Consider the following 15,268-nt stretch of genomic DNA (forward strand, 5'->3'; position numbering starts at 1 on the left):
GCCAAAGCTACACAGAGAAACCCTGTCTTGAAAAACAAACAAACAAACAAATAAAAAAAGAATACTAGGGGGGCTGGAGAGATGACTCAGCGGTTAAGAACACTGATTGTTCTTCCAGAGGTCCTGAGTTCAAATCCCAGCCACCACATGGTGGTTCACAACTATCTGTAATGAGATCTGGCGCCCTCTTCTGGCTTGCAGGCACACATGCAGGCAGAACACTGTGTACACAATAAAATAAATCATAAAAAAAAAAAAAGAATACTAAGAGTGGGACTGGAGAGATGCTCAGTGGTGAAGAGCATTGGCTGCGCTTCCAGAGGACCTGGGTTTGAATCCCAGTATCCACATGGCGGCTCACAACATCAGTGACTCCAGTTTAATGGGATCTGACGCCATCTTCTGACCTCCTTGGGTACCAGGCACGTAAATGGTACACAGACACACAGGCAGGCAAAACACCTGTACTCATAAAGTAAAAATGAGAAATTAAATAAAAAAGATGTTGATTAAACAACACTGCTCATATTTCTAAAACATAAGACAAAGTTTTCCCAACCAGATTGTAATATGCCCCTACATTAGCAACAAAGCTATTTCCAGACTAAGAATTGTCAGTTTAGTATTAACAAAAATAAACAATAAACGATGTCTTTGCTATTTTTTATATTCTTTGATTTCAAGTAAAACAGAACATTTTTCATGAATGAGTTTTTTTTTTTTTTTTAAATAATGATGTGGCCTGTCTGTCTCTTGATCTATTTATTTATTGGGCTCTTGGTGTTTTCTCATTGATTTGCCCATATCCTGTGCAGGAAAGCATTCAGAAAATTGTCTACTATTTGCTTTTCTTTGGAACTTTGGGATTCCTCCTCATCTTCCCTGGACACTGGAGGAAGGATAGGGTAGAGTTTGCAGTTCACAGAGCTGTATCTTCACGTCGCCCAGTTTCTTTTACTTAGAACTCCACAGATTTCCTATTTGCTCTCCACAGTTATACTTTATTTTCCATTTAATCATTTGTTCCTTAGTGTTTTTCAGTTTTTCTTTTCTCACTGTTATGGCAATTGACCGTTAGCTGGTATCTCACAGCGCAGCATCCAGAAGGGGCAGCTTTGTAAGGAAACTGCCACGGACCTCATCCCCTCCCCACCCTGTCATCTCCTCGCTCCTAATTCCTTGATCCAGGCTGATATCCTCCTTGTTCCCATCGGGGTTGAGCATGCTAGAGAATGCATCTTCAGAGCCACAGGCAGAAGTGAAATATTTGGGGGAAGATAATAGTCCATCGTTTTCCTCCGTGACACATTCTGTTTTCACTCGCGGAGGCAGGGGAGGCTATTGTCTCTTTCCTTCAATAGCTTGAAATCTACCATTCAGTCATCCTCAGCTTCCTAGCATCTCCTCTCACTTCCCAGGTCAGGTGTGCGATTGTGGATGGGAGAATGGCTCATCCTCACAGCTCTGATGGCATGTGTCTCTCTGCTCTCTGTAGAAGCCCCAGTTCCTCTCACGAGCTACATTGACCGGACTGGCAGATGCAGTATGGACAGAGGAGCATGATACCATTCTGGATCTCTTTGTCCAGGATCCCATGGAATCCACCCTCATCATCTTCATTGACCCCATCTCTGGGTTGAAACTGGAGCTGGGCATGCCTGTGCAGGTGGGTACCCCACTTTCCATGTGATCCTCCAGGGAGCTGAAGGTGCTGTGTGTCCTTATAATCCTGAGTCATGTTTTCTCTGTGCCCACGGCCCATTGAACCCCACCGTGTACGGGACGCTGTACCGGGAAGCAGACATGTAGAAAATGATGATGAAAAGAGGCAGGGTAGACCTGGGTGGGAAATGGCAAAAGGAGGCAGTGTAGCAGGACGTCAGTAGTGGGATCTAGGTGGTGGCTGTCACTCCTGTACAATTCCTTTAATTAAAAACTTCCCTTTATTTATTTATTCATTTATTTTTTATTTGTTTACTGTGTGTGTGTGTGTGTGTGTGTGTGTGTGTGTGTGTGTGTGTGTGTGTTGTGCACAAACATGTGCATGTCTTGGCATATTTGTGGAGGTCAGAGGACAACTCATGCAGCTTGTAGGGGTCATTTCTCTCCGTGCATCACAAGGGTTTTCAGGATAGAACATGGGTCTCTAGGCTTGATGGCCGGCACCTTTAACTACTGAGCTTTGATTTTTTTATTTCCTTCTGTATACTTGAAACATTTAAAAATAAAATGTTAGGAAAAGTCCATTGTTTTGCTCTTGTAGGATTATGTATATGAAAGTAGAAAGGTGATATTTAGCATTCCATATTGAACCAAGACAAAAGAAGCTTTTATCTATGGATCGATGATGTTCAGACTCACATCATGATGAAAAAGGGTTTGTTTTCAAAAGAAAAAATATGGGCTGGGCAATGGTGGCACATGCCTTTAATCCCAGCACTTGGGAGGCAGAGGCAGGAGGATCTCTGAGTTCCAGGACAGCCAAAGCTACACAGAGAAACTTGTCTCGAAAAACAAAAAACAAACAAACAAAAAACCGACTATCCACAGGGCTGGAGACATAGCTTAGTCTTTTTAGCCTGTGCGAGGCCCTACGTTCTATCCAAAGCACAGAAGGGGAAAAGGAGACTCTCTGCGTCCTAACTTTGGATATCATGTGACTGTCCCGTGCTCCCTCAACACCTATGTCCCCGCTGTGACGAGCTGTGTCTTCTCACTCCATTAGCCAAGATAAACTCTTCACCACCCCCCAAATCCGTCACCTAATATCTGATAAAAGGAGCAAAAAGCAAAACCCGCACACAGGAAAACAAAGCCCCATGTGATCTACAAAATCCAGGAAAAAGGCACGATCAAATCTGGTGAACTTTAGAAGCAGATGTGAACATTAAATGGGTGACCGATGGAAGAGAAAACAGGGTCCCGTCCTGCCCACACCTGGATGGAGGGATCCCTGAAGTGTTCCCAAAATCTCCTAAGAGGTTTTGTGTTTTAACAAAGATTTGCCATTGCCTTAAATTAGCCTTAACCACTCACCCTCCTCACACAGGGCTCTCAGGCTACAAAAAAAAAGTGAATAAAATATAAAACACCTAATCCTTTCGCTTTAACTTCAAGAGGCAAAATAAACTGGTCTCTCACAGCGGGACACCAAGAAGTCGCCCACAGTGTGCTAGAACCAAAAGAGTGAGCTGACAAAGCTGCTCAGGCATGAGCAGAACAGGGCGAAATTGCATGGCAACGGCGGGCACAGGATATCAAGGACAAAGGGAAAAAAAAGAACAAAGCATGTACAGGAGGAGGAGAAGGAGTCTCCTCAACAGCGTTGTACGACAGTGCAACTTGATATGAACACGAATGCAGTCTTCTAAAAAAAGAGACGGAATGATAAAAGGTGAGAAAGATGAAAGGGAGAGCATGGATTTTAGGAAATGAATAAAGCAGCATGTTACAAAACCAGAAGATGAAAATGGCGAGGAAATGAATAGCTGTAGTTGAAAATCTGTCACCGACAGAGGAGAAGGCTCAGGCGTCCGCCAGCGCCGCAGTTCATGTAAAAGAAAAGGCCGAAGACATTAGCGCAATTAGAAAGAAGCAAATAGACTTGCGGGGTGGCCACAGCCCAACTGGAGGAGTGGACAGCAATGCAGTGTGGATTTAGGGAGAACAGACAAAGAATTGTCCAGAAATGCAACCGGATCCGCATCTGAGAGTCGAAAGGGCGCTTGATACTGTTTACCGTTCGTTACTCACATTAATGTCAGCAGGTGTTTTAGGTAGAGCACTAAAAGGGAAGGATGCCAATTCTTTGGGGACATTAACTAAAGGTTTTCTACAAAGAACAGTTAACTTCAACCTAATAAGCAATCAGATAAATCCAAATTAAGGGATATTTTGGAAAATGTCTGGCTTGATTCTTAGAATGATTGATAGTACAATATAAAAAGAAAGAGGAAGCTGGACATGATGGCACATGCTTGTAATCCCATCACTTGAGAGGCTGAAACAGGAGCATTGAGAATTAAGTAAGACTGCCTCAGCACACACACAGGTGCACGTGCGCGCACGCACACACACACACACACACACACACACACACACACACACACACACACACACACACACAGGATAGCAAAGGATGGGGGATTGTTGAAATGAAAGGAGGGTGTGGTAGACAAAGACAGGAGTATTAGGAGTTCCAGGCCAGCCTTGGCCACAGAGAGAATTCTAGGCCATCCTGAGTATGAAACTTTGTCTCAAAAAATACAAAGAAAAAACAAAACCCACCCCAAACATGCACACACACACACACACACACACACACACACACACACACACACACACACAGTGCTAGATATGGTAGCACACACCTTTAGTCTCAGCACTTGGGAGGCAGAGGCAGGGGGATCCCTGTGCGTTGAGGCCATTCTAGTTTATGTAGCAGTGCATTCCAGGCCAGCCAGGGCTACATAATGAGACTCTGTTTTAAGACAGAAACAGAAGCAAATAGTAGCAACAACAAAATAAGATATGACCATGTATGACCCTGGATTGGATATGGGTAGACATGACCATGTATGACCCTGGATTGGATATGGGTAGACATGACCATGTATGACCCTGGATTGGATATGGGTAGACATGACCATGTATGACCTTGGATTGGATATGGGTAGACATGACCATGTACGACCCTGGATTGGATATGGATAGACATGACCATGTATGACCCTGGATTGGATATGGGTAGACATGACCATGTATGACCCTGGATTGGATATGGGTAGACATGACCATGTATGACCCTGGATTGGATATGGATAGACATGACCATGTATGACCTTGGATTGGATATGGGTAGACATGACCATGTATGACCTTGGATTGGATATGGGTAGACATGACCATGTATGACCCTGGATTGGATATGGGTAGACATGACCATGTATGACCCTGGATTGGATATGGGTAGACATGACCATGTATGACCTTGGATTGGATATGGGTAGACATGACCATGTATGACCTTGGATTGGATATGGGTAGACATGACCATGTATGACCCTGGATTGGATATGGATGGGAAGCAATCCAGCTAGAAAGGACGTCATTTGGACTCCTGGAGAAAGTAGCATATGGGCACATATTATGTTGTATTAGGTTAATTTTTTCTAGTGCAATAATTACAGTGTTAGGCATTTTGAGAAGATACAGGCCGAGTATTAAGGGTGTGGTGTCGGGATGCCTCAGCTAACAAAGGCTCAGGTGTGCAGAGAGGCAAGCATGCAGAGTGTTGGCATTGAATCTAGGCAAAAAGGATAGTTTGTTAATTTTATTTTTCTTGATTTTTTCCTGTGAATTGGAGTTTTTTGGAATTAAACATTGAGAAAGCTGGGAGCGGTGGCACATGTCTGCAGCCCTACCAGCTGGAGAGCAGAAGCAGAATTCCTGCAAGCTGGAGACCAGTCTGGGCTCCATAGTGAGTTCTAGGTCATGGCTTCACAGCCGAGACCTGGCCTCAAAAAAAAAAAAAGCAAACACTCACATGTGCACTGCGCACACACATGCACACGCACACACAACTGAGGGCCAGGGAGGTGGTTCAGCAAAAATGATATTTTCCACACAAACCTGAAGGCTGGGGTCTGATCCCATGAATCCACTGTAGAAGGGAAGGACTGACTCCCCAAAGTTGTCCTCACACCTCCACGTGTGTGTTGTGACAAAATGTGTGGGCATGTGTTTGTGCTCGCTCTCTCTCTTGCACACACACATATACACACAGCAATAATAATATAACATAATAGGGAAAATTGGGTAGGAATGTAGTTTAATAGGAGAGCAGCATATAAGTAGTATGTGTGAGGTCCAGTAGTCAGTTCCCAGCACTAGAAAAATAAAGGATCATTTTGAGATGTCTCTGGGCAAAGAGACATTTATTTGAAGCTTAACAATCCTTGTATCAACTTCAGTTTCTTTGTGGTCTACTAAATTCAAACAAAATTAGATATAATCCCTTTAAAAATAGCAGGGTTCTACTTAATCTCTATGTATGTGTTGGTCAAACTTTTTCATCTCTGTGACCAAAACTGGAGCAGAACCTTTTTTAGGGGATTTTGTTTTATAACTAAGAAAGGCTACATACTTCTGAATGTAGGCCACAGCAGAACCTCACCACAGGTAAAACTGAACGCCAAAGGAAAAACTGGGAAAAGAATATGCAAGCCAAAGCCTGGTGTGGAGCATACACCTGTAACCTCTGCTCCCAAGAGGTGTGTGGAGGCAAGTGGATCTCAGTTCAAGGTTGCCCTCAGCCACATAGTAAGTTCCAGGCCAGTCTGAGACCCTGGGGGAAAAAAAAGCAACTGAAACAAGAAATCCTAGATAATTTTTTTTCCTTTTGGTTTTTCGAGAGGTTTCTCTGTGTAGCCCTGGCTGTCTCAGAACTCACTCTGTAGACCATGCTGGCCTCGAACTCAGAGATCTTCCTGCCTCTGTCTCCTGAATGCTGGGATTAAAGACGTGCACCACCGCTGCCTGATAATTATTTCTTACTTGCAATTTTCCTCCTTGATCTCTTTTATTTCTCCCTGCTTTTTCCATGACTGAAAAAAAAATTCTATCCTGTCCATCTCCCCACTCACTCAATAAACCTTTATTGATCATCTACTACATGCTAGGCTGGTGGTTCCAGCTGAACAGAACAGAGTCCGTGTTCAAGGCATGTGTTACTCATTCCCTCCACACATCTTTGAGAGTGGAATCACATCCCTGGGAAGAACAGGAGGTACTTGGTGGCGTAGGTAGGGACATTGACCAGGGGAACCTCAAATTCCTTTGGCCATCGTGGGTCCTGGAGACTGAATCTCGATCTACTCTTTCCCGCAGACCCAGAACCAGATTGCGTACTTTATTCGGCGAGAACCAGTTCCCATCACCCCAGAGAACTTTGAGCAGACGGTGCAGTTCGGGACAGTACGGGGTGCCTACATTCCAGCGTTACTGCGGCTGCTCAGTGGTGTCTACGTCCCTCAGATTTTCATGAATACCACTTGGCCTGAGAGCATCCGAAATCATTTTGTTTCACATCTGCATAGGTTTTTGGCCTGCCTGACAGGTAAGCAAGAGGCAGGAGCAGCTGGCTTCTCCATGGTGAGGTTATGAGGCAGCGGGGGGATTCATCTCGTTAGTACTAGCCTTTTAATTTGTTTTTGGTGGTGAAGCTAAGGATTACACTCAGCCTCACATGGGCTAGTCATACACTCCACCATCCATGCACACCACGAACCCTGTTATTAATACTCATATTCAAATAATATCAAAAGAATGGCCTTTCAGCACTGAGGACCAAACCCAGGGCTTCATGTATACTGGCTGAGTGCCTGCTGTACCACGAAGTTGTATCCCCAGCCCTTAAAAGACTCTTTGAAATGAAATCTTACCGGACAGCCCATCCACATGCATGTGGCACCCAAGTGCTTAAATATGTGTGCACACAAAAGCACAAGCACACGGCTTCCACAGATCCTGACCTGGGCTGGGAATGTTGCTCAGTTGCTAGTGCTTGTCTAGCATTCACAAAACCCTGGGTTTGAGCCCCACATTCTGTAACCCGAAGATGGTGCACACATTTGTAATCCCAGCACTCAGGAGGTAGAGGCAGGAGGATCAGAAATTCAAAAGTCGTTCTTAGCTACATAGTGAATTTGAGACTAGCTTATGATACATGAGACCAGAGACCAGCACCCAAGAGTGGAACCAGGCATGGTGGCTCCTGTCTGTAATCCCAGCACTCAGGAAACAGCGGTAGGAGGATCAGAAATTCAAGGTGATCTTAGATCACGTGAGAGCCTCTCTCAAAACAAAAACAAATCTGATTTAAAGACTAGAAGGCTTGCCAGGCAGTGGTGGCACACGCCTTTAATCCCAGCACTCGGGACGCAGAGCCAGGCGGATCTCTGTGAGTTCGAGGCCAGGTCTATTCATTTGCTTGGGGTATCATATAAAATACCATCTCAGATTCCCTTTTATATAGGTGTCATAATGTAAAGCATTTCCTATTAACAAGATCTTATCAGAGGCCGGGTGTGGCCTTTATTCCTAGCCCTCTCTCTTTCTGTGAGTTTCAGGCCAGGGTCAAACAAAACAGAACAATAAAAACCAAAACAACAATGAAGAGAAGAACATTTTGAGTATCACCAAATAATAAAGACTAGTTGCAAAGTGGGGGCTCAGAGATACAGCCTTTGCTTGACATGTCTTTGTTTGATCCTCAGTTCTGCTAAACAAAGCCTTGGTCAATGCTGAATATAGTATTGTTGCAAAAATCGCCTTCTAATTTAGATACAGTTTTCTAATATAGAACGTGTTCAGACCTGCTCAGACTAGAGCTGGAGATTGCTCTGAGCACACGAGGCACCCTGAGCACATAAGGAGAAGTGTGTGTGTGTGTGTGTGGGGGGAGTTGGGGACTTGTGTGTATTGTGGAGGATATGGTGTGCATAGTGAAATAAATGATTTTATGGTAATTTCTTAACAGACCTCCTGGAACTTCGCCACTTGGCTTCTCTCACTTCTGCTCTCTATCCCAGAGAAGTCTGAGTCACAGTTACTCCTGTCTGTTCTCCTAAAATGCATATGCTGTCTCTGGTATCTGTAGGGGATTAGTTTTAGAAACTCTATGCTGTGGCTGTTCAAGCCCCTTAGAAAATGGTGCAGTGATTGTATATAACCTCCATAAATCATCCCATACTTTAAATAATCTCTAGAGCAGTCACAGCACCTAATACAATGTAAACAAGTGTTGTATTTTTTAGGGGTTGACGACAAAAGAGCACATTCAATACTGATGTCGTCTGTAAAGAATTTTGGGGGGCAGGTGAGATGACTCAGTGGGTAAAGGTATTTGCCTCTAAGTCTGGCAACCCGAGTTCCATCCTCAGACCCCCGCGGTTGAAGGGGAGAACCAGCTCCTGCAGGTTGGCCTCTGATTTCCACCCCGTGACAAGCCTTAGGATACACGAGACCCTGTCTGACAACCTCGGAAACAGTGGAGCTCTTTTTGAATTGTGGACGTGAAGCCGTGAAGCCTATGGATACATAGAGTTGGCTGTACTTCCTGTCCCCCTCCCCCCCATGATCATCAATCATGGTTTATACAGAGGCAGCGAAGCTCACCCTTGGAATTTTCCTGGTCCTTTTTTAGATACTCGGTACAAACTGGAGGGCCACACGGTCCTGTACATCCCTGCAGAGGCCATAAACATGAACCCCGAGGTGGTGGTAAAAGACAAGGAGCTGGTCCAGCGCCTGGAGAGTGAGTGGCTGGCATTGCCAGGGTCTGGGGTGAGGGTGGGGTGGGGGTGGGGAAGGCAGCTCCAGCTGCCGACAGAGGAGCTGGTGAGGGGACTGTGCAGCATTGAGGGCACAACTCAGGAGCAGAAAATGTTCCCCCTCCTCCTTCACAGCCTCCATGATTCACTGGACCCGGCAGATCAAGGAGGTGCTGAGTGCCCAGGAGTCTGTGGAGACAGGAGAAAATTTAGGTCCTCTGGAAGAGATCGAGTTCTGGCACAACCGCTGCATGGACCTATCTGGCATCAGCAAGCAGCTCGTGAAGCAGGGCGTGAAACACATCGAGTCCATCCTGCTCCTCTCGAAGTCATCCTACTTGGCGCCCTTTATGAAACTGGCTCAGCAGATCCAGGTTGAGGGGATCAGAGACTGGGAGCTTATCGAAAAGTGGGCAGTGGCTGGATGATCTGGAGTGGGGGTGTGAAGCGGAGGCAGGCAGCTAACCCCAGCCACAGACTAGCGCTGTGGACTTGTACAAGGCATGAGCAGTGTGTAAAGGTTTCTGGGGACTGTTTCCGAGGTTGTCAGACAGGGTCTCGTGTATCCTAAGGCATGCCACAGGGTGGAAATCAGAGGCCAACCTGCAGGAGCTGGTTCTCCCCTACAACCGCGGGGGTCTGAGGCTGGAACTCGGGTTGCCAGACTTAGAAGCAAATACCTTTACCCACTGAGTCATCTCACCTGCCCCCCCCCCAATTTTTTACAGACATCTGTACTGAATGTGCTCTTTTGTCGTCACCCCTAAACAATACAACACTTGTTTAGGTAGGAAGACATCCAATTGGTCAGCAAGGGAATGGCGATCCCCCTCAGTGAGCCCAGCACTCCAGTGCAGCTGAGAAAACAGGACTTACATAAAAGAGGACTTAGAGATAGCGTGGAACCAAGGATAAGCCCGTGTAGTTCAGGCACGAGAGTTTCCAAACAAACACGTAAAAACTAAATTTCCTATGACAAGCCGATGGTGTTGGTGCTGGGTCTCCCGGGAGGCGAGTGATGGGTGAAGAAGACCTTTCTTCCCAGGTGAAAATTGCAGCCAGATATTGAGGGAGTTGAGCTGTAAGAAGCAGGAGAAGTTTAAGACCCTCATTGAGAACAGGACAGTAAGGAGACTGGGCGACCTTAGTGGATGTGGGAGGGGAGCGATGCTCGGGCAGTTCACCAACAGCTCTGAGCATCCACTTTGGATAGAGCTCTTTGTTTTTTCCAGACAGGGTTTCTCTGTGTAGCCCTGGCTGTCCTGGAACTCGCTTTGGAGACCAGGCTGGCCTCGAACTCACAGAGATCCGCCTGGCTCTGCCTCCCGAGTGCTGGGATTAAAGGCGTGCGCCACCACCGCCCGGCGAGCTCTTTTTTTTAAGACAGGGTTTCTCTGTGTAACCCTGGCTGTCCTGGAACTTGCTCTGTAGACCAGGCTGGCCTCATACTCACAGAGATCCACCTACCTCTACCTCCTGAGTGCTGAGATTAAAGGTGTATGCCACCACCCCCTGGCTTGTACAGAGTACTTAATTCAGTTGGACAGACACCAGACCTGGGCTTGGGAATTCCCAGTCTGAAGCTTTCATAGGAAATAGTACATGAAGGGCTGAGGACACGGCTCAGGTGGCAGCGTGCTGGCCTAGCGTGCATGGAACCCTGGGGTCGATTGCCAGCACCGAAGAAACGAGATATTATAGTTTACATCTATAATCCTAGCTGTCTTAGTCAGGGTCTCTATTGCTGTGAAGAGACACCATGACCAGGGCGATTTTTATAAAGGAAAACATTTAATTGGGGGTGGCTTACAGTTTTAGAGGTTTAGTCCATTATCATCATGGTGGGATATGGCATGCAGGCAGACATGGTGCTGGAGAAGGAGCTGAGAGTTCTCCATCTTGATCCGCAGGCAACAGGAAGTGAATTGTGGCACTGGGTGTAGCTTGAGCATAGAAAACCTCAAAGCCTGTTCCCACAGTGACACACATCCTCCAACAAGGCCACACCTATTCCAACAAGGCCGTATTTCTTAATAGTGCCACTTCCTTTGGGGGACATTTTCTTCTAAACTAACACACCTAGCACTTGGAGGTAGAGGCAAGGAGGATCAGAAATTCAAAGCCATCCTTGGCTATGTAGTAAGTTTGAAGCCAGCCTGGGCTGTGTGAAACCCTGTCTCAAACAACCACCACAACAACCAAACAAAAAACCAAGTAAGGGTTAGAGAGATGGCTCAGGGGTTGAGAATGTTAGATACTCTTGCAGAGGACCTGGGTTCAGTTCCCAACACTCATAAGGCTGCTCACAACCATCTGTAACTCCAGTTCCAGGAGATCCAACACCCTCTTCTAGCCTCCAAAGGCACTGAGCATGCATGCTGTATACAGGCGTACATGCGGACAAAACACCCATACACATAAAAATAAATAATTTTAAAAAGCAAGTGAATGTGAAAACTCTGGTCTTCAAATGATAACTCCTGGAGAGAGCTTATTGGGAGGGGTGTCTAGAGGATGGTGCTCAAGATGGATGGAAAATCTGAATCTGTTGTGTGTGTGTGTGTTCTATACTCATGTTCATGTGGGTGTGTGCACACGTGTGTGTGCATGTGGAGGCCAGAGGGGTTCACTGACTATCAATATCAATTGTTCTTCACTGTATTTTTAAAAAATTTATTTATTTTATTTTATGTGCGTAGATGTTTTGCCTGCATGTGTCTGCTATGTGCATGCAGTGCCCTAAGAAGCCAGAAGAGGGCACTGGACCCTCTGGAACTGGAGTTACAGATAGTGTTAGCTGTCATTGTAGTTGCTGGGAACAGAACCTGGATGTCCTCTGCAAGAGCGGCAAGTGCTCCTAACTGCTGAGCCGTCTCTCCAGCCCCATATTAGTTTTTAGACAGGTCTCTCACTGACATGGAGCTCTCCAATTGGCTAGCTGGCCAGCAAGCTCCGGGGGCCCGCTTGTCTTTCCCTGTCAGTGCGGGGATTGCAGGCCACTGTGCCCAGCTTCCACAGGGATGCCGGGAATCTGAACTCAGGCCCTCGTGTATGTACAGCAGCATGCACTTTACTGAGCCAGCTCCCCAGCCCCTAAATCAGTTTCCCCGTGTGGATAAGAGTACTCCTGGTTTCTCTATTGCTAGGATGGCTCTCACCAAGCTCAGTCAAACCTGACTTTCTTGTCGATCCTGAGGGAACCCTACCAGGAGCTGGCCTTCATGAAGCCTAAGGACATCTCTGACAAGCTCCCTAACCTGATCAGTCTCATCCGCATCATCTGGGTCAACTCCCCCCACTACAACACCCGGGAAAGATTGACCTCTCTGTTCCGGAAGGTGTGTGGATGCAAAGCGCAGGGGTGGGGTGGGGGGGGCTGTGCTGGCAGGGCTGGTTCCCTGGCAGATGTGGGCTGGAAAGACACCATACTGCCCTGCAGACTGATACTGAATCTTCAGAGATGCCGGGAGATGGGCCTGGCTTCTGCTGCTCACTGAAGCGGCTCAGGCAGGACGAGGGGCTTTGGGAGGAGGTGCAGTGAGCCTAGGAAAAGAGGCAAGAAGGATAGACTCGGGGCTGAGTCGTGCAGAGGGAAGAGCTCTTTCGGGATCGAGTTTGCAGTGGGGTATGGGAAGGTTGACTCAGGAAGGAACTGGGTTCCTGAGCAGGAATGATCACCACAGACTTTTTAGCGGGAGACAAAGGCTGGAAGAGGGGTTGCTGAAGCCAGATGGTCAGAGCGGTGTAACTGCAGAGCTGGGCTGAGGGCAGAGCAAAGATCACCAGGCATGAGACGGAGTGTGCAGGGGCGGGGGTAAGAGGGGCTTCAGGAGCCCAAGGTGCAGTTCTGGAGGCTCAGGAAAGGGAGTGGTGGGAAGAAGGCTGAGAGCTGATGCAGTGGGGCTCCCTCTGCAGATGAGCAACGAGATCATCCGCCTATGCTGTCACTCCATCTCTCTGGACCGAATCTTTGAGGGCTACGTCATTTCCAGCAAAGAGGATCTGCAAGGCTGCATTTCTTGTTGTCATGCCTGGAAAGACCACTACCTGCGTGCCGTGCAGATGCATACCCAGTACGATGGGTCCCCCTGACGTCCGCGTAGAACATTCCCCCAGAGGAGTGACTCCGACACTTTCTGTGTCCTCCTTTCTCGTGGATTATATTTTTTAAGACCTAGGAGTCTCTACCCCCCAGTTAAGGTTCTGTTTGGGCACAGATGTTCTGGCTTCGGGCCCTGAGGTCTCCTTATAGCCCCTTTCAATAGCCTCACGTGGCCGCTCCCTCCTCCCATGATCACACAGTCTGAGCTCCCATGATCACACAGCCACCTTCTGGAACTTGAGACAGTGTCTCCTCTATGGTTCTGCTCACCTTGGGTCTCTTCTCTCAGGGTTCAGGGAAACTGCTTTCCAGGGTCTCCTTTCAGAACCCAGGCTCACACAGTCCAGTTCTGCACAGACAGACTGATCTGTAGCCTTTCTGCTCCCGATGTAGCCTACCTCTCCCTCACACAGGTTCTCCAGTCGGGGCTGGGTTCTAGACCAGACCAGCATATTCGCTCAAGTAGATGCCTTTGTGCAGCGCTGTAAGGACCTTATTGAGGTAGGGAGACCTCCAGGGTGGAGACCATCAAAAGCCCACAGCAGACCCTCAAACCCCCTGCAAAGAGCCAAGCCGATGGGGCCAAGGGCTCCACTTGAGTCTGTCCCTGAAGCTTGGCCTGTGGGCTCTTCCTGCAGCGTTGTGTGACCTCCTCCTACCCCTTCTTTCTTCTTGACTTTTGCCTGTACCACTGCCTAAGCATCCCGTAGTTCATCCTTCATCCAAAATTCACCCCAGTGTCCTCCTTCTAGATGGTCCTCTCTAGTTCATAGACATCTGAAGGCAAACCAAAGAACCCTGGATGCCTGGGTTCAGAACAGGAAGAAGTCACGCGGATCTCTTTTTAGGTCTGCGAATGTCAGTACCACTTCGCACGGTGGGAAGATGGCAAGCAGGGTCCCCTTCCCTGCTTCTTTGGTGCCCAGGGGCCACAGATCACACGGAACTTGCTAGAAATCGAGGACATCTTCCATAAAAACCTGCAGATGCTGCGAGCCGTTCGTGGAGGCATCCTGGATGTTAAGAACACCTCTTGGCATGAAGACTACAATAAGTGAGGGACTCAGGCCGAGGCCGGGGCCGAGCAGGGAGGCGGGGGACAAGAGCGGGAAGAGAGGCTCGGTGTGCAAAGGAGACCATGGAAATCTCAGGACCTGGGTGGCAGAGGCAGGAAGATTGCCAGTTGAAGGCGGTGGGGAGAGCTTAAGGATGGGAAGGCAAGAGGAGAGAGAGGTAGTTGGTCAGGTTCTAGGTTCGACGATACCTTTCAGGACACTGAGCAAATGTCTGAGAATCCACACCGGCAGATGCCTGTGCCTCCTTATGCATAAATAAGGCCAAGGACTCGTCTCCTAGCATTGTCTAGAGTGAAACAGCTTCCTGGTACCAAAGCACGCAGTCATGTGCCTGGCATGCGGGCTGATGGACAGCACACTTGGGATGTAGTTGGGAGCAGGCAAGGGCACTCACACTTCTCCGGGCCTCTCTGACCGTGCAGATTCCGTGCTGGGGTCAAGGATCTGGAGGTGATGACCCAGAACTTGATCACCTCAGCCTTTGAGTTGGTTCGGGACGTGGAGCACGGAGTGCTGCTTTTGGACACCTTCCACAGGCTGGCTACCCGGGAGGTGCGAACCCCACCGAAGGCCTGCCTCTTGCCCTCGGTTCTTTGGCTTCCAGACTCTATCCTGCCTGCCTGTACATGTGTCCTTCCCCTCTTGTTCAGTTGCTGAGTTTTCTTCTGTTCCATCTTTCTGCTTCCGTGCCCTCCGCATCTCTGAAGAGTGCGGTGGCTGCCATGTGTGGCTGTCAGGAAATCTTCTTCTGGGACAGG

The 15,268-nt window shown here is 47.8% G+C and overlaps 1 protein-coding gene across 1 annotated transcript in view; it reads left to right on the top strand.

The window, feature by feature from the left end:
- The window catches only part of Dnah2 (dynein axonemal heavy chain 2), a 115,743-nt gene that overhangs the window by 10,417 nt on the left and 90,058 nt on the right, over positions 1 to 15,268 (top strand). Inside the window, 9 exon segments of the mRNA XM_052757667.1 lie at positions 1,496 to 1,666; positions 6,889 to 7,117; positions 9,206 to 9,316; positions 9,468 to 9,706; positions 12,479 to 12,670; positions 13,248 to 13,405; positions 13,848 to 13,935; positions 14,283 to 14,488; positions 14,933 to 15,062. Coding sequence (XP_052613627.1) covers positions 1,496 to 1,666; positions 6,889 to 7,117; positions 9,206 to 9,316; positions 9,468 to 9,706; positions 12,479 to 12,670; positions 13,248 to 13,405; positions 13,848 to 13,935; positions 14,283 to 14,488; positions 14,933 to 15,062 — 1,524 coding nt within the window.

This window comes from Peromyscus californicus, unplaced genomic scaffold (assembly GCF_007827085.1).
Source record: "Peromyscus californicus insignis strain IS unplaced genomic scaffold, ASM782708v3 Scaffold_3__1_contigs__length_106647218, whole genome shotgun sequence".
Lineage (NCBI taxonomy): Eukaryota > Metazoa > Chordata > Mammalia > Rodentia > Cricetidae > Peromyscus > Peromyscus californicus.